Consider the following 18,975-nt stretch of genomic DNA (forward strand, 5'->3'; position numbering starts at 1 on the left):
ATTTTGATATTTGTATGGTTATTTATCATTACATTCTATATCCTCCTTTATCCCAACATCGCTCCATGCAAATATATTGTTCGAAACAATGCAGGAAGTCTTTTTCTATCAGTTCTTTCAGGACACGCGCCGCCTTTTTCTGTCACAGCTGCAACAGACTCAAATATTATTCCTTTTAAGCAAATTTGACCTAAGGAAAAAAATAGATGTCGCACGGTGCAAAACCGGCGAATGAGTAAAATTTGTCGCACAGATTCTTTATCAATTCCCATAGATTCAGCAATCGCATGTCCATCAGATCGAACAAGAGTACCGACTTTTTCATCCGATTCCGACGTCTTAAAAACGCTTAAACCACTCTAAAACACGTGGCCGCGACAAACATTAATTGCCACACATTTTTTTCAATAAATTATAAGTTTCAGTTGCAGTAATCACAATCAGTTCACAATAATCTGTTGCTCGATTGTCACTTCGATCATTTTTACGGATACACTGATTTGTCTCCAGACATGGTAACATCGCATTCGAAAAAGTAGACTTCAGGCTGAATAGGGACGATAAGTCGCTAACCTTTGGCGCATGCGTACTTATTTTGTAGCAGCGCTAGTTCCGTTACTTAATATCCACACTCTCGTATTCAAATGTCTATTTCAAGCAAAGTCTTGAAACCGACCATTATAAGTTACTCATATAAACCAGGTGCATAGAACCGTTGATCATTATTTTACCTTTCCTACTTTTTAATGTTAATATTTTTAAAGAACAGAGTTTATTAGGAAAGCAAGTCGTTTCTTGAAAATCGATAATGAGATGCGTTATAATATCCATTTACCCTATTTTTTGAACGTTGTTATAAAAGAACAAATCAGTCACAAAAGGCCATGAAGTGAACAAATCAAACAATACAAATTAACAGAATTTTGTGTTATATTTTATAATATTTCATTTTAGTATGCAACAGTTTAACAAATGGTGGGAATTTAGTATTGGATATCAGTTGGTTTGAAGATGAAGAAATAAGATCATTATTGTTAGAAGCTGGTGTACCATATATTAAATTGGATGTTTCTCTTGCACCATTCCTGAATTTATTGGACGGTTATTTGGACTTGAGAAATGCAACAGACGTAACCTTTATTTTTGAAGACCCTTCTTGTGAGTACCTTCAAATACCAAAAATATGCTATTTCTTTTATTTTAATTTCATTAAATATGTCTTTGCCAACGTTTATAGCATTTATTGATAATTTCATCTCTTTATTATAATAACCAATTTATCCAATATTTTCACAGTAATTCGGACCTTGTCTAATGTGGTATCTTTTGTTAAGGAGAAAGAGAAAGATAAAAATGCTTTATGGGGTTAGGTGTAGTCAGAATTTTCAAGAAATCAATTTTTTTGCATTTTCGTTAAATGTAATATCATAAAAATATTCTCTGAAAATTTCAAGTTGATCCGATAATTAGTTCGACAAATAACAAAGAGAGCTCGGGCACTTCAAAGAGCTCGGGAGCAGGTAGCTAAGCGGTATGCTGAAAAAATGGATGCTGCACGTGTGAAAGTGGCAGATCAGCGTGCCAACGACATTACTCGGGAAGGCGGAATGCTTCGCAAGCAACAGCAAATTGATGTTTTGAAAACTTCCACTGACTACCGCTAACCCCTTAAATGTCAAAAAATTGTAAATTTACCATGTTCAGCTTCTTTGCTGCTATGTTAAATTTGTGGACCAATCTTTGTAGGTCGTCTTCTATCTAACGTATTGATATTATTTTGTGAATTTTTCCGGGTTTCCGAATTCCTTAAGGGGGCCCCGTCATTATTTTAGCCCCGGGCCTTATAAATCTTAATCCGGCCCTGCACTATTTCAAGTCATTTTTTGATAAAGACCAAAATAGTTTGTAACGTTAATGTTCTTCTTCATAAATCGTTTTGATAGAAAACTAGTTTCCAAAAACGGGTCTAAGAGATAAAAAGTACACTCAGTCAATTCTTTACTGTTTTTTTAATCTAATTTTCATTTAAATGGACCTATAATCCATATTATTTATCAAGAATAAAATATGTACAAAGCGACTAATTAAATAAGGGGCAAGAAATTAGCCGATAAAGATTTTTAAAATGATTTGCTTGTTTCTGTATCAATTAACTTCAATAAAATCACAAAAAAAAGGAAACAGCAAATAACGAAATCCTAACATTGCAATAAATTATTCGAAAGTTTCTCAATATTGTTATTGGCAAATATACATAATTACAATGACCGCGAGTATAATTATGATCGAGATTATTTTGTCCATAATTCACCGCAATACTTTCAAACGATTTCATTTCCCATATCAATTTCATTTGCATATCATTCTTAAATCCTATATTATAAACAGTTTAGATAGTATTAAACGTACAGTACGGATCTGATTTATGACGATGATAAAGAAATTCTACCAAATAAAAATGTTAAGCCAGCCTCACACGGAATGATATATGAAACAAAGTTTGGCGGTTCGTTTCAAGGTGTAAGATCAAGACTAATGAAATGATGGAGAGACTTACCGATTCACGAATCGATGTTTGTCTGCATCTCGTGACAATAATGTTTAATCCAATTAACTCGAAAATACTTTAGTGAAACACAAAAACTATTTGCGTACAATCGTGATATTGACTTATAATCTGGACAAATTATTAGTCGCACTGTATTTTTTTTAATAATGTTATGTTTCTTTGGAGTTTTTATGACCTAATTGTATATTTATACTATAATATTATTGATTTTTATTTAAAAGATTTGTTATAGACTACCTATTTGTATTTATTTTTAACACTTTGTTGACAAAGTTATAAATGAAAGCAAACAAGTACAAACTTATATCGGAATCGCATCAGGTACGGACGTGTTTCTGTGACTTTATGGTCTGTGATTGTGTAACAGAGTTATTATTGGTTTATTTTGTATGCAGTGTCTTCATGAAAATAATTGGACTACTTTCATTATGGGTATGAAAGGTAACCAAGTAAAAAAGAAGTGAAGGCCTTTGTGAAGCAAAAACATTTACAAACCGGAAAATATCACGAAGACTTGAAGGTTTCTGAAGCTAGTGTGTGGCGCATAAAAAAGAAAATTGAGTCAGGGGAAGAATTTAGCCCAAAAAGAAAAAAGATGCAGTAGAAAACTAATTTTCACTTCACGCTCAAAAAGATGTTTGAAAATAATTTGCCTAGAAAATAGATAAAATTACAACTCCAGGATGTTAACGTAAAGGTTTCTAAGCGCACTGCTCGAAAAAAATTGAAAGAATAACATTGTAAGGCTGAACGCCTCGCCAGGAAGCCAAGTTGATAGCTGCAATGAAAGCAAAGCACCTGAAGTGGTCAAAACAATGTCAAAACAAAGATGTGGACTTCTGGAGATCAGTAAGATATTTTAATTTAATAAAAAATTCATACTATTATGATCATTTTCAGTTAAATAAAGCAAAGAAACGTGAGTTTATATATATAATCTACTTCAGAGATGAAAGCACATTCGAAATTTTGCAGAAAATATCATTCAGGCTGTGTCATTTCAAAGGTTAAACATCCCACCAAACTGATGATTTGGTCAGTGGACTGAAAGCATGTACGTCATAAAAAGAATAATGTGGCAATATCTGTAAAAAGACGGTTGATTGCGCAGCTCAAGGAAAGATTTCCAAATGAGTGAATTGTGAAACCAATCATCACATATGGGGCAGTAGTTTGGGGTACTAGAGCTAGTCTGAAAACCACGAAGAACAATCTCTCAAAGGTACAAAGACTGACTTGCTTATATGCAACCGAGGCCTTGAAAATACCCAACAGCTGCACTAGAAGTGATCCTAAATCTCCCACCTCACCAGATAGTACTGGAATAATAATAATAATCACCAGACCTGGGATATACCTCAGGACGTTGCATCGAAAAAGTTTAGCTTTGAGAAAAACTTCTCAATAATAAACTGTTAAAGCAAGTGGGATCGAAACACCATATAAGAAATTAAGAGAAAACTGGAATAGGAGTGTACGGGCCCAGAATCAAACACTCTGAAAGCCTGGGCAGCGCACCACGCATTTTTCAAACAGAAATCTATGTAATTGAAAATTATCTTCAGTATCATTAAATCCTAACTATTTTGGGATTGCCTAGAAAAATTAAACTAGCTAGGCAAGAAAAATAAAGTTACCCTACATTGTATTCCGGGTCATACCGAAGTGAAGGGAAATGTAATAGCTGATAAGCTCTCTAAAGCGGAGGCAGTCAAGCCCTTCATAGGACCTTAACCCTTTTGTGGTATCAGCTATAAAACAATAGAAAAAGATATTGGAAAAGAAGGTAGATACGAACGAAACCAATTATTCGGACCACAAATAGGGGCTGAGACAGGCAAAGATTCTTCTGGGAAACTATAACTAGAGAAGATCTACTGAATGTATCAACCTAAGTAAGAACAATCAACGAATAGTAACAGGAGCCCTATCGGGACATTTTCTCCTCAACAAACACCTAAAGACGCTAATCTTAGCAGATAATGCGGCAAGCAGATTTTGTTGCACAGAGGACGGAACCTCTCTCCACATTCTCTCGAAGTGTGAAACACTAAGGAACTCCAGAGAAGGTAATTACAGCCGTCTCACATTATAGACTTTTTAAAAGGAATGGGATTAACGGATCAGCTGTAAACACTGGGCTCTCCAGTGTCGAGGCAAGAGGGGGGACACAATAGATCCTGGGAATACGATACCCCAAAATCCATACTTACAGACATAAATACAAATATGTAAACATTCACTTTCATGCAAGATGAAGCTTCCTGCAACACTGCTCGGTTGACTAAAACTTTTTGCAGAGAAAAATACCCCCATATTGGATAGGCCGGGTAGCAGCCCAGATTTTAACCCAATTGAAAATGTGTGCGAGTTGATGAAAAAAGAAATGGCTAAAGAAACAATTTGAAATAAATAATTTGAAACTAAAATATAAATCATTTTAAAACAATAAAACGGTACAATATCATTCGGTAGTTAATGTTTAACAAAAAATTTTGCAGTTTATCTAATAATTTGTCCAAGGACTGTACACGCATGATTTAAGGAGTCGAATTGGTAACGAGACTAATGAATTAGATAATCTATTTTTCCATGTAATTTATCTTTTATCTACATGTGTATACAATTATCTAATATTCCGATACAATTCGGTATATTCGGGAAAATTGGATTATTAATATGGATATAAATAAACTTGTTTAGAAAGGTTACAGTCTTACCACGGTTGCTATATCTTTCTCTTTCCCAAAATCAACAGCGTCGTAAAAGAAACGTATTATGAACCTATCGAGGATAACTATGACGAATGTGGAACTCTGGAACTACTGCACACCCTGGAAAAATCGCTGAAGGCGGTGTATTTAGTACATTTAAAGGATGAAGTTTAGGAAGTCAAGCACTGTGAAGAACAAAAAAATCAATACACATTTATTGTAATGTTTGAATTGTTGTTTCAGATATAGATCAAACTCTCTACTTTTGGATGAACTCTGCAAAAATGAGGATGTTGATGACGGAAACTTTGAATGCCGCTACAGTTAAGAAACTCAAGTACCTTCGACCAATGCCAAATAATTACGCGCTATTAGCTTCAACAGATAATATGAATAAGCTTTTCAAAACGGTGAGTCTAGAATTTATTCTCCTTATCACATGGATGCGATATTTTGTTATATTTGCCTTTATTCACTCAATTTTCATCAAAACAATCCTTTCTTGTTTATGTAAAGTTTCCAAGCATATTATTTTCACTTCTTACCCAACTATTCAAATGTGGGATATGACCTCTATTTAGGAAAAGAAAATGAGGAACTAAAAAGACATAGAATACGATTTGTAATAAATTGTAATATAATTGTAATTAATCATTATCATTTAAATTATTTTTCTCTATTTGTGACAAAAATTGGGTTATTTTTTGCAATTTTCTAATTGCTAGTAGTGATTTTATTATTTCCACATATATACATTGCATTCACTCGTTTATAAAAAACTGGTTCAAATCAGGACAGAAAACGCAGTGAAAGGCCCCGTGTGCTTACAAAAAGATGGCCTAAATGGCAGAATTTCTTCGAATAAATCACTCTTGCAACGCGAAAACAGAAAAAAGACTTGAATGGGCTCTTGTACATAAGGACTGGAACTGGAAGTAAGTCCTATGGACTGATGAGTATAAATTAGAAATGTTTGGGAAAAAGCGGAGAATTTATGTTCGTCGCAGATCTTCAAAAAATTGCACCCCGATGCTATTACTTCAACTGTTAAACATGGAGGTGGCTCTACGATGGTGTGGGTATGTTTATAATATGCAGTAGTAGGGAATCTCTACGGAATTGAAGGAACCCTGGACAGAAACGGTTACCATTATATATTAAAATCACATGCTAACCCTTCTGGGATGTGCCTAATTGGCCGTGGGTATGTGTTTCATAAAGATAATGACCCAATGCACACATCTAAGCACTGTCTCAACCATTTAAAAAATAAAGAAGATAGTGGTGAATTAGAAATAATGAAATGGCCCCCACAATCTCCGGATCTAAATTCAATAGAATTATTGTGGAATGAACTGGATCGGAAAATTGGATTCCATTTTTTTGGATGATCTTTGGAAGACTCTTCAAACGTCTCGGAAGAATATACCAAAAAGTGTGTTAGAAAAATTTTTAAAAGAATGCCAAGTGTAGTTAAAGAATTAGTGGCAAAATGGAAGAGACAAATATGTCCATGGTTTTAATCGTAGAATTCATTTTACTTTTAATAATTGTTTTAAAAAATTGCGAAATGTGGAAATAAATGAATATGTGACATGTGGAACTGTTTTTGTTTTTGCATGTCCTCATCATAAACCGGCTCCATTTGTGATGCTGAAATTTTTAACAATGAACAAAGGAGGTCATCTGAATGCCTATTAAGAAGACAATTTTTTCATTATTGAAAACGTTTGTTCGCAAAATAGCTTGTACCAAACATAGCCATTATTTTCTGGGCATGGGAAACTATATTTGGGTATAGTGTCCTAGATAAGGACTTCCAATTTGCTGGTGTTCAAAAATAGTTGCCTCAAATGGGTAGTGCGTTCGACGACAGTCGGATTTACGGGTTTTATGCCCGACGTGTACTGCCTTTACTGCCAATTCATGTGAATGTAATTTCTGATAAAAAGAAAATTGTACTTAACTTTTGTTTGCTGGTAGCGGGCCGGATTTCAACGCTTTGCGGGCCGGAGATGGCCCGCGGGTCGTAGTTTCCCCATCCCTGCCCTTAAAAGTCCAAATATTAACTTTTATTTTCAATAATTTATCCCTCCAAATGTCAAACATGAACTTAATAAACATAACATACGCTGAATTAGTAATAAGAGTTTTTCTATAGCCTTTTCAACCTGTTTTATGCTTTGTTGTTGAGATTTCTCTTCTTTTTTATCTTACGTCTCGCTTCTACGCTTCTCCATTTTTATGACATTTTAGTTGATTTCCCTTGTTTCGCCTGTTTCTATATTATAAGTTTTTCTCAAACATTTGTAATCCTTTTTTATCTCTTATTTCTCCATTCCTTATCTATTTCTTATCTTTCCTTGATTTTTCTGTTATATGTTTCTTCCCTTTTTTGCCTGTTACCCAATGTGAGTTTTTCTACATCGTTTCCAAATTCTTTAATACTTTTTCATTGATATTTTTATCTCTTATTTGTCTTTTTCTCATCTTTTTTTTGAATTCGTTAACATTTCATATGTTTTTTCCGCCTTCTCTTTAATATTCGAATATTTTTAGAGCAATCTTTGATTTCAGGCGATGGCACATAAACTTGTGATGCTACCTGAAAGATGGAATCTGATATTCTTGGACTTCAATTATATACATTTTGAAAAGAAATACTTACAACAACCTTTGAATCTACTACATTTGAGTCCAGAAATGTGCTGCTCCATTCTAAATAAAAACAGTTACTGTGATTGTCCTGACGATTTCAATTTAAAGTATGAGTACTTCATAAAAGTACTTCGCCTAATATTCAACTGTTTTAACGATCTTATAATCCAAGGACGTACTATACCGAATTATGCTTGTAATACATCAATAGCAAATAATCAGTTCCACAACAGTTTCGAAGAAATGTTAAATAATTATATCGAAAATGACGGAATTTTGGCATTTAATTATTCCAAAATAACTCTAAAGACTTACGGGGTCATACAAACCGCTGGAAATAAAAGCAGAACTCTACTTGCTAAATATGATAATGGAGCTGTTATTACTGTGGAAAATAGGACAATTAAACCGATAAAAAGTTTCTATGGCATTGGAGTAGCGCACGTAAGTTTAATTCTAGATATATCTTGATCAATTTTTCTCTATACGGTGTGTGTGTGTGTTGAAGTGCAATAACTTACTTAAGATAAAATATACAAAAAAAATTTCAAATAAAAGTTGTTATATTTGTACAGATACACATTTCTAAAATATTTTGAGGTTCAGCCTAAGCGTGACAACGTGAAGTAAAGTTTTTATAAATAGTGTTTATCATCGAATTAAGCGTAAAATGCTGCATCTAGCCCTGTCTTTTATTTTCTCATAAATAGTGACGTTGCTAAGTTGGAGCGAAAAATATGAAGATTTAATGAAAATTGGTGCACTATAAATGCTGCCTAGTAAACGCTATTAGTGATAAGTAACTAAACTTGTTCGGTAAGTTCGAAGGTAAAGGATGGCTGAAATGTCTTAACAGAGTTTAAAGTTTGGCGTTCGGGGTGTTTTTTAGATAAGCATTAATTTAGTAAATTTCAATTAGCAAAAACTTCTCCCAATATATTATTTTATCGTCTTATAAAACTATTTTATCCCTTCAAATTATGTCTGATAATGTACGAGTACACTCTAAAATTGACTGTTTTTAAGAAAATTGCATTTTTAATTTATGACTTGAAAATATTCACCTTTTTAACAAGTAAACACTGACTGTGACGTTTGAAATACTTCTAGTTTTTGTAACAAAATCGAACCAGTAATTTTATACCTTTAAAATAAAATAAATAGGGTATCTACAAAACTACAAAACTATCTACAAAAATATCCATAGTTTTATTAAGCAACCTGTTAATTTGACATTTTCACAGTTTAAGTCAGAGTGATTAGTTATTATCTAGACGTGTTACAAAGAACGAGGAAGGAATTAAGATCATGAGTTTTCTGATACAAGAATTGACAGATATGATTTTTGTACTGGGTGCCAGTGATAAGAACTGTTTACTCGCACAAAGGATTTATCAACAGAAATTTCCAGATAGAAGACAAAAAAAGAGACATTGGAAAATTTGCTTCAACGATTTATCAGAACTGGTAGCGTAGCTTACGAAAAAAGCGAAAGGTTGAAGAATGCAATGTCACAGGACAACTACTGGATAATGATTATGAAAAGCGGTTAACCTTCTGTGAGTGGGCTCAAGAACAAATTCACCAAATTTTTTTTCAATTTTGTATTATTTGATGATGAAGCAACATTTCATAAAAATGGGTTTGTTAACCAGTTCACCATACCCAACTGATCAATACACGTTTAAATAATGAATTTCCCGAACGATGGATAGGTAGAGGAGGACCCCATAAATTGCCACCTGGTTCACCGGACCTTACAAAAATGGACTTTTTTGGTGGGGTTACGTCAAAGAACAAGTGTACAAAACAGCCGCGACTACTAAGGAAGACATGAAAAATAGAATTAAGGAGGTTTTCCGAACTGCTGATTACAATATGTTACATCGTGCTTGTAGAGCTTTTGAAGATCGCATACATTATTGTACACACACACAGAAAGGTACTGGCAAACAAACCAGACCTAATAATGTAGGATGAGAAAAGGAAATTGATAGATTCAGGACTACAATATAACACAAAAAGAAACAGAGAAGTTATTTGAATATAAGGACCTGCAAATCGAAATACAGAGGACGTTGGTTCTCAATTTTTCTCTATCTATAGAAATAAATCTTCGCTACCCTTGCAAAACCAATTCAGGACGAAAAATTATAGTAATATTGAAATATGGAGAAGAACTTATTTTACTTTCAATAGTAAAGCAACATTTATATTGGTATATACTTAAAAGATTTACACACACCTATTTTAGCGTGAAAACCTGAGCTTCTTCACTTGTTCTGTGTTTCTCAATCAATGTTGTCACCTTTTATATTGTGCACATATTGAATTTATGGAAGTAGAAAAGTTGAAGTACCTCAGGGTTACGGTCAACAACAGAGGAGGCAAGAGTACTCAAATTCAAGAAAGATTAATTAATACAAATAGAGCCTTCCACGCTAATAGGAAATTATTGAAAAGTAAACTACGCACTCAATATAAATAAAAACGATGATTAGACCAGTAACGATGTACTCAGCTGAAACAATGATACTATAAGAAATGATGAAAACAAATTGAGATGAACGGAAAGAAAGAATCAATGAAAATTATCCCAAGTGCGTCCCAAAAGCCGATGCCTGCAGATGGAACGGTTTTTGCTTTCTTTGTTTTGTTTCGGGTGTGAAGTGATGGACCCACGTTTCATCCATGGTTATGGAACGGCACAAAAATTCGGCTTTATTTCCAAACACTCGATGGGAACATCTTCACGATGCCGTTTTTATTCCTTTGTTAGCAAACCCGGCCCCCATCTTGCGTACATCTTTATCATAACCAAATTTTCAGTTAAGATGCGATGTAACATAGTTTTTGAAATGACTACTATGTCTGCTAACGCACTTTCAGTCGACGATAAACCAGTACCAATAATATTTTACTGTTGGTAACCAACAGTCTCTCCCAGGGTAGAATTTAGTTCAACTTTTATATTGATTGGACAAAGGGCTTTCAAATAAAAGTATTGTATTACATAACGATGACCAATTTTTTCCACGTTTAGAAATTCACTAAAAACTTTCACACCAGGTACTTCTGGGACCACCTTCGTAATTCTAACTCATGAATATGTCTATGGAGTCTCTATGTATGTATTTAATGTAACTTGGGACCTAGTTACAAAAGTAGTTGTATTTTGTCTTTGAAAAGGGTAACATCTTTGAACTTTTGAAAATACTCTCGACATAATTCATCTAATTTTTGTTTCTTTTCTCAATACATTCATCCATTCGTTTGATTCTATTTCATATCATGTTTAATTCCATTTAATCTGATTTTTCTTGGTTTTCGTTTTTGTTCATTTACTTCCTTCTGTAACTTTTTTGATAAGAGCTTCTTGTTTTTCACTCTTTCCTGCACTTTAATTCTTAATTGGGAGGTTTTGTCATGTTTTACAGATATCACACCGTTGTTAGCTGTAATGATTATTCACTGCTTAAGACTAATTATTATCTAACTGTCTCAAGTATCTGTATTAGTTGATATTATCTTTTATCCCATTCAATAATTGAATAAAATTTCTAGGCAATTCCTTGGTCTTATAAAGAACTAGATCCTGTTACTGGGAAATGGATATGGACTGGGTACTGTATCGACTTCGCTAGAAAATTAGCTGAAATCTTAAATTTCGACTATCAACTTGTGGAACCAAAGGAAGGAACTTTTGGCAAAAAAATTAATGGAGTTTGGAACGGCGTTGTGGGAGATCTAGTTTCTGGTGTGAGTAAATATACGAGCCCTGTTTCAATAGACTATTAGAAAGAAAATATTTGTTAAAGTGCATTATGGCGTTAATTCACATAAAATTGCATATTTTTCTATTTTAGAGAACAGATCTTGCAATTACAACTCTTATTATGACAGCCGATAAGGAGGAAGTCATTGATTTTGTCGCTCCCTATTTTGAACAAACTGGTATAACAATTGGTAAGTTTAACATTTATGTGTGTATAGAGTATCTCACATGAAAACGAACATATTTGTTTTGTTTCATAATCTATGTATTGCTACATAATGGTACTTTTTTTAAAATCAGTAGATAAAGGTACCGTGTATCCAAACAACTTCAATTATTTTTCCCATATGGATATACCTAAATCTTCCCTATTCTTTTTCACCACCTTTTTGAAATCCTTATGGTTATTTTAAGGAGTAATCATAATTTACTAGGGTTATCTGAAATGATTTACAATTGACAATCGTTGAAGTGAGTCGTTGTGATTTTTGAAAATGGAAAGAATTGATGACGTTGCGTCTTCATGATTTTGCGTGTTTAGTTATTTGTTTACATTTGGAATTTTCTAAATCGTATTTGTGATAAAGTTTTCTTATTTCCGAATACGAAGTATTTAAATTTATAAATCGAAAAAGGTTTAAGAAAACTTAATAGAAAATAAAAGAAAGTACCGCCACGAGAAGACGAAACCCGAAAACTATTGTGGAAAAAAGACATATCGTCGAAAGGAAACAAAATGGCAGTAACCGGATTATTGGATGAAACTCTGTGCGATCTATTTGAACAAAGTAATTCTTAAACTTTTTTGATCGTACGCATAACAACTCGACATCAAACTTGAATAAAGAAATTCTCCCACCATTTTTCTACAACCTTCTACTTCTTACCCAACGTTAGTTAAATGCTGTGGAAATGAGGAATTCAAATTATGTAGTCAAATCTAAACTCTCATTTGTATGGCATCGAATATTTTTCTTTTGTAGTAATGCGGAAACCCGTAAGGAAAACTTCACTATTCAAATTCATGACTGTTCTCAAATTGGAGGTGTGGTTCAGTATTGTGGCGGCTTTGGTAGTAACCGGATTCATGGTATGGTTTTTAGACAAATATTCTCCTTACAGTGCAAGGAACAATAAGAAGGCGTATCCATACCCTTGCAGGTATAAAATTTATAATCCAATTCTTTGATGGTAAACACTAAATTTCCAATAATTTAAATACTTTAATTTTTTAATTTAAATACAAAATTATACCTGGCCTGGCCTATAGATGACGGTAGTTGCTTGGAAAATACTCCTGTATTAGAAAGTATTCAATCTATACAGGATATGCTTCAAGTTCAAAGACTCCACGTTGTTTCGTATTTGTTGAGTGGCCTTCAATAGTGAACGTTGTCAGTAAATTTGTAAACATGGAAAAAATTGCTCATCGTTATGCGATACAATACTTTTATTTGAAAAGCATTAGCCCAACCAATATAAAAGCTGAACTAGATTCTACTCTGAGTGAGACTGCTCCTTGTTTAACAACAGTAAAATATTGGGTAACAGAGTTTGTACCAGCATCGCAGTGCTCGACCAACTCAGGTGACGACTCCAGAAATGTTGAAGAAAATCAACAAAACGGTACTGGATGATCGCCGACTGAAAGTACGCGAGTTAGCAGACATTATAGGGATTCTAAAAAGTGCGGTACATCGCAGATTAACTGAAAATTTGAACATGAGAAATCTGTGCGCAAGATGGGTGCCGCGTTTGCTCACAAAACAAAAACAGCGTCGTGAAGATGTTTGGCAATGTTTCACTGAAATAAAGCCGAATTTTTGCACCGTTTCATAACCACTTCACATCCGAAACAATCAGAACAATTGACTGAAAAGGGAGAACCGGCTCCATAGAAGGCAAAGACCGTTCCATATGCAGGCAATGTTATGGTGAGTATTATGCGAACTTATTACAACGTTTGAGCGAAGAAATCAAGAAGAAAAGGCCGCATTTGGCTAAGAAGTGTTATTTCATTAAGACAATGCACCAGCTCACACATACGTTATTGCAATGACCAAAATTTATGAATTAAAGTTTGAATTGCTACCTCATGCACCTTATTCGCCATATTCAGCCCCCTCGGATTATTTTCTGTTCCCAGACTTGAAAAAATGGCTCGAAAATCAAAGATCTCATTATAAAAAGTGTATCGAACTTATTGAACATCGCGGAAAAAATGTATGGAGCTAAAAGAAGATTACGTTGAAAAATAAATATATTTTTTTCGAAAATTTTTGTGGGTTTCCTAGTTTGGCCAGTTACAATTTATCTTTAACATTTGAAAGTGATTATGAAAAAAAAACTCTTCCATTATCTCTTATATTCAAATTTACAATTTCGTATATTCTGTTCGTTTTAGGGAATTCACTTTGAAAGAAAGTTTTTGGTTCGCCTTAACGTCTTTCACGCCACAAGGTGGTGGAGAAGCTCCGAAAGCTCTATCCGGAAGAACACTCGTTGCTGCATATTGGTTGTTCGTCGTTTTAATGTTAGCAACTTTTACGGCAAATTTGGCGGCTTTCTTAACAGTCGAAAGAATGCAGGTAAACAAGAGTGCATTGAGAGAAAGTTGATGATATTTAGATACAAATAATCTATTTCCCATGCCTCCAAATAATTCGAATGCATCATCAGTTTTCGCATTTGATTAAAATGTAACAATGAATTAGTTTTAAACAAACCAACATCTTTGGAGCTTTGCTTCTATTTACGCTTTTTTTATAGTTGTTCCAATTATCCAACAATTTAGATTTCTTTTATTGTGAAATAAAACAAGTAACATAAAAATAACTGTTCAGAAAGTGAGATTTGTTGAAATTAAAACAAAAAATTTGTGAAAGAACAACTAAATTGTAGATTTTTACATAGTCGCCAACAAAAATGAGTTATCTAGCCAGCAATATTACAATTTTGAACATCTGATTTCTAGAAATAAAAATTTCGAACCGCCGCGCCGCCAGATCTATCTAATACACATTTTATGACTATATGTTCAAGGTACTTTACGTAACTATGATACAAGTTTAAACACTATGTAAGTGAAGGTTGGGTTTTATTTTCATTTGATGTGATTGACGTTGTAACGCTCTTCGTCGCAACGTGTCGGTTTGACACTAAAGTTCAGGTATCGGATTGACTTGGGCGCCAGTTTTATATCGTGGTATGCTCCGCTTCTCCGGGCAGACTCGGTGAAAAAAATAAACTACTCCAGAGGTCAATATGGTGATGACGAATACGTGAAAGCCAGCTGTACAGGTTTTACTTACCCTCTTAGATTGGTTACCTGGGTATTTCCTGCTGGTGCCCTTTATGAAGCTTTATAAGTACGTAAGGAAGTCATATAAGAAAGGAAAGGAAAAATAATCGATACCAAAAGCGTTAAACTATTCGAGTGTGAGGCATAAACGGTTGCTAAGCGTTGCGGCAAAGTGAAAGCGGGTCCGTGCAACAAGCCGGGTTGAGCTGCGTGCAAAAACTAAGCTTTCGAACGGTCAAAGGACTACGGTATGGTTTGTGGTTCTCAAATATCGCCTTAGCAAACTACCTTATGCGCGTTTATCAATCTCGGCAACAATTTTTCAAAGTGGTTCCCTAATCGGTTGGCTGAAGGCACTCACACGAGTACCACTGAGCTCTCCCAATGGCACTTTCTCAACCCACTAAATTAGAGGCTCGACTGCTGAGAACAGCAATCCATAAAATTATTAATACAAACTCACCTCGAATTCTAACCTGAGCCGTTCGGTGCGGTTCTCGGCGACTACTAGTGATTGCCTTTCACAATTCATTAAGTTATATCGACTTACCTGGAGACAGAAACCCTTCAATGGACTTAGTGAAACTTCGGACACTCACCCTGCTCCGGAGTCTTGTTTTCGCTGTAGGCTGCGTGGTGGCCAGGATGGTAGTTCTTCGAGAACTGCCTTCGATCTTCCAAATATTGAGGCTGCTATAGGTATTTCCCTTCTACCAATCCGCTCTACCTGCGCGGATTTCGGTAGGGAAAAATAATTCTACTAACAACGGCAGAATCGGATAAAAGGCGAATGGAGCGTATCCCGCTTTACCATCAAAATGAACAAAAAAATTTCAAAATTCAAGTAAATTGCTATGGAAGTATCAACAAAATTCGAAATAAAAGGCTTTAGAAAAGAAACATTTCAATTATGAAGGCGGTGATGAAGACCCCATAAATGCATACAAGATTTTGTTTCAGATAAAGCTACAGAATCACTAAAAATAGTTTTGATCAATTAGAAGAACATAATGAATTATTCGGGGTTTCTGGAGAATTTCAAAATATGATAAAAGGAGTATTTCAAAAACGTGCAGCTGAATTAGAAATTCCAAGTTAACAAAAAGTAATGTAATAAAGGTGGAAGAAGCTAATTTAGAAGGAAAAATGTTAGTTCAAAGACACTGCCCGGAGCAAAAAGATAAAGACGATAAAAAACTCGAGGCCGATACCTGAGCTTTGACATCAAAGCGACTCGTGGCGACGAAGGTACGTTACGTGGAAAATTGATAACTTAGTTACAACGTAATAATTTCAAGTTAATCTTAAATAAGAGTTGTTAATTATTCAATGATTAATAAAGTAATCAAAACCCAGTAAATAGCGTCATTAATCCCACAACAAATGTTAGACAAAGTTTTCGTATTTACTGTCTTTTTCTCTCTGTGGCAACCTTCATTACTATCACCAATCCTCTTCCTACATTCAAACACTAGTAAACTCACAGACCTGGTACTACACCACCTAGTTAGAAAGGCGGAAAGTTAATCAGGCAGCATTACTTGATATTGAGCATTCGACAACACTCCTTTGGAATAAACTAGCGGGCACCAATCGAGAAACGTGGTACTGACTTTTGTTTCGTGGGTGGGCACTGGTGATACTTTCTCAACGTCTTGTGTCTACCGAACTAAACAGCGAAAGCTTGCATTGTGACGCCTTGGTTATTCTTTGACCATGAAGGGACACTTTGCACCAAAAAGCGGAACAATAGCACTTAATCTCAACGACAAGTACAACGGTTATTCAGAAGGTAAGGAAATCGTAGAACACACGGAATCTCATCGATGTCAAAGCACTGTATGCCACCTTGTTAGAAACAAGTGAAAATCACTAGGTGCAAGCGGATGAATTAAAGAATTAAAGAAGAGATATTCTCTTTGTGATAGCTATATACCGACAACATCAAAATATTCTTAATCAATACGTAACCATTCCTTACTTTCTGATAATCCTTCATGAAACAAAATAACAAAGTAACAAAGTTAATTAGATTATTAACTGGGTTAGGTTATTCTTCTTTTCTCTATAACTTGTCCTTTTCAATATAAGTATACAATTATTATGAAACTGTTTCTAATTTGTTCGAGAAAATCAATTAATTTTTTACATAGTTTTGAATTTGTTGTATACTGGGTGTCCCGCATAAGAATACGCATAGAATAGGTGCGAATAGGGGAGAGCTCAAAATAGGACGATCGGTGGTAATTTATTTTTCTTTAAGTCAGTTTAGTCATATTTTTAGGCACCGGTTCAATCATTAGAACAACTAGCTAGACAATCAAGAATCAACTATACTGTTGTAGCTAATTCCCAAACACACCAATACTTTATTAATATGAAATTTGCCGAAGACACTCTTTATAGGTGAGTACATAGCATTAAAATTGGTTTGGGAACGAAAATTTGCTTTTAGACGTAAAACTCAAGTTAATACTCCAATGGTCACACTAGATCTGGTAGATCCGTTTAAGAATTTTTAGTTTATAGTATGGAGCCGCCTAGTGGGGGGTGGTTGGTTGGATATTACATTATATATTATAACACCAGACCTATCAACTGAAATCCTAACAGCATTTTCTCATTGAGAGCCACCCGATACTACTGATTTAGTATTACTTCGGAAAGGCCGCTTCTTCTTATTTTTTTACGTGCTTTTCTCTTTCCCTGGTCTTGTTTATGCCTCTGTTGGGTTTAGTTTCGTCACTTTTTCTTGTGAATTCTCTTATCTTCTCCTTCACATTTTCTGTTGAATTCCCTTGAGGAATTGTATCAGGTAATCCTTTATGTCGACATGCTTTCTTTCTGCTCAGTCCTTCACGTTCCTATAGGTCGATCGTCCTATCGTTCCGCTGCTTTATCTTCTCTCTGGCATCTTCGAGTTCCCCCACTTTCCCCCCTCTTCTTTGTAACGGTTCGCACTTCCTATTCTAAAATCAATTGGGACTGTACCGGCGATAACCTGAATATCAAACCGCATTGATTCGCACCAGATTTCAGCTCTATAGAGCAGTATGATTTCGGTAGTACGTATTATAAGCTTCCTCTCAATAGGCTAAGGGCCACCCACATTTAACATGAGTCTCCCAACTACTGAGGCGGCCTTGCTCGACATCTTTCTGATGTGGTCACAAAACTTCAATGATTTTTTTGACCTTTGCGTTCACTGGGGTGATACATTCAATCCTTTGGAGGTTAAGAGTATTGCCTGCGTATTATAGACCACCAATCATCCGACTTCCCACCTCTCTCAGGTTAGTAGTACTCAACAAATGACCACGATATTGGTAACAAGAAAAAAATCGTTATTATTATAATGACCACAAGATAGGAGTCGACATTGCAAATAAATTTGGACAACCTACAACGTCCAAAAGGGAGCGAGAAGATCCAGTGCAATCTTACACATAATTTTTAGAATGCGGCTATTGGACTGTTAACATTTTTGCTTATCGTAATCTACTTATTTGAAAAAAAATGTTTAATTTCGTAGCTTTTACTTGATTAAAGTATTTTTTCTTTCCAAAGTTATAGGTTAGAAGTTTTAAGGTACAATCTGTTATGAATCATTTTATATACTATTTTATTTCAGGATGTGGAAAGAGTTGACATTGAATGCTTCAAATGATGATAATAGGTACCGCGTATGGGACTATCCTATAAAAGAACAATATGGTCACATCCTTTTGGCTATAAATGATTCAAATCCAGTAAAAGACGCCGAAGAAGGATTTAAAAATGTTAACGAACATTTAGATGCTGACTATGCTTTTATTCACGATTCCAGTTCGATTAAATATGAAATTAGCAGAAATTGTAATCTCACTGAAGTTGGAGAAGTTTTTGCGGAGAGACCTTACGCAGTGGCCGTTCAACAAGGAAGTCATTTACAGGATGATATAAGTAAAACGTAATTGTT

The 18,975-nt window shown here is 34.6% G+C and overlaps 1 protein-coding gene across 5 annotated transcripts in view; it reads left to right on the forward strand.

The window, feature by feature from the left end:
• LOC130894392 (uncharacterized) overlaps nt 1-18,975 on the forward strand; it is a 57,077-nt gene that overhangs the window by 36,455 nt on the left and 1,647 nt on the right. For 4 of the 5 annotated variants that reach the window (XM_057801213.1, XM_057801214.1, XM_057801215.1 and 1 more), the window contains exons 3-11: nt 955-1,158; nt 5,527-5,693; nt 7,861-8,385; nt 11,506-11,700; nt 11,808-11,907; nt 12,700-12,877; nt 14,121-14,304; nt 17,302-17,423; nt 18,649-18,966. In XM_057801213.1, coding sequence (XP_057657196.1) covers nt 955-1,158; nt 5,527-5,693; nt 7,861-8,385; nt 11,506-11,700; nt 11,808-11,907; nt 12,700-12,877; nt 14,121-14,304; nt 17,302-17,423; nt 18,649-18,966 — 1,993 coding nt within the window. The remainder of the gene's footprint in view (nt 1-954; nt 1,159-5,526; nt 5,694-7,860; nt 8,386-11,505; nt 11,701-11,807; nt 11,908-12,699; nt 12,878-14,120; nt 14,305-17,301; nt 17,424-18,648; nt 18,967-18,975) is intronic. The other variant, XM_057801216.1, reaches the window with a different exon arrangement.

This window comes from Diorhabda carinulata, chromosome 5 (genome assembly GCF_026250575.1).
Source record: "Diorhabda carinulata isolate Delta chromosome 5, icDioCari1.1, whole genome shotgun sequence".
In the NCBI taxonomy this organism is placed as follows: Eukaryota; Metazoa; Arthropoda; class Insecta; order Coleoptera; family Chrysomelidae; genus Diorhabda; species Diorhabda carinulata.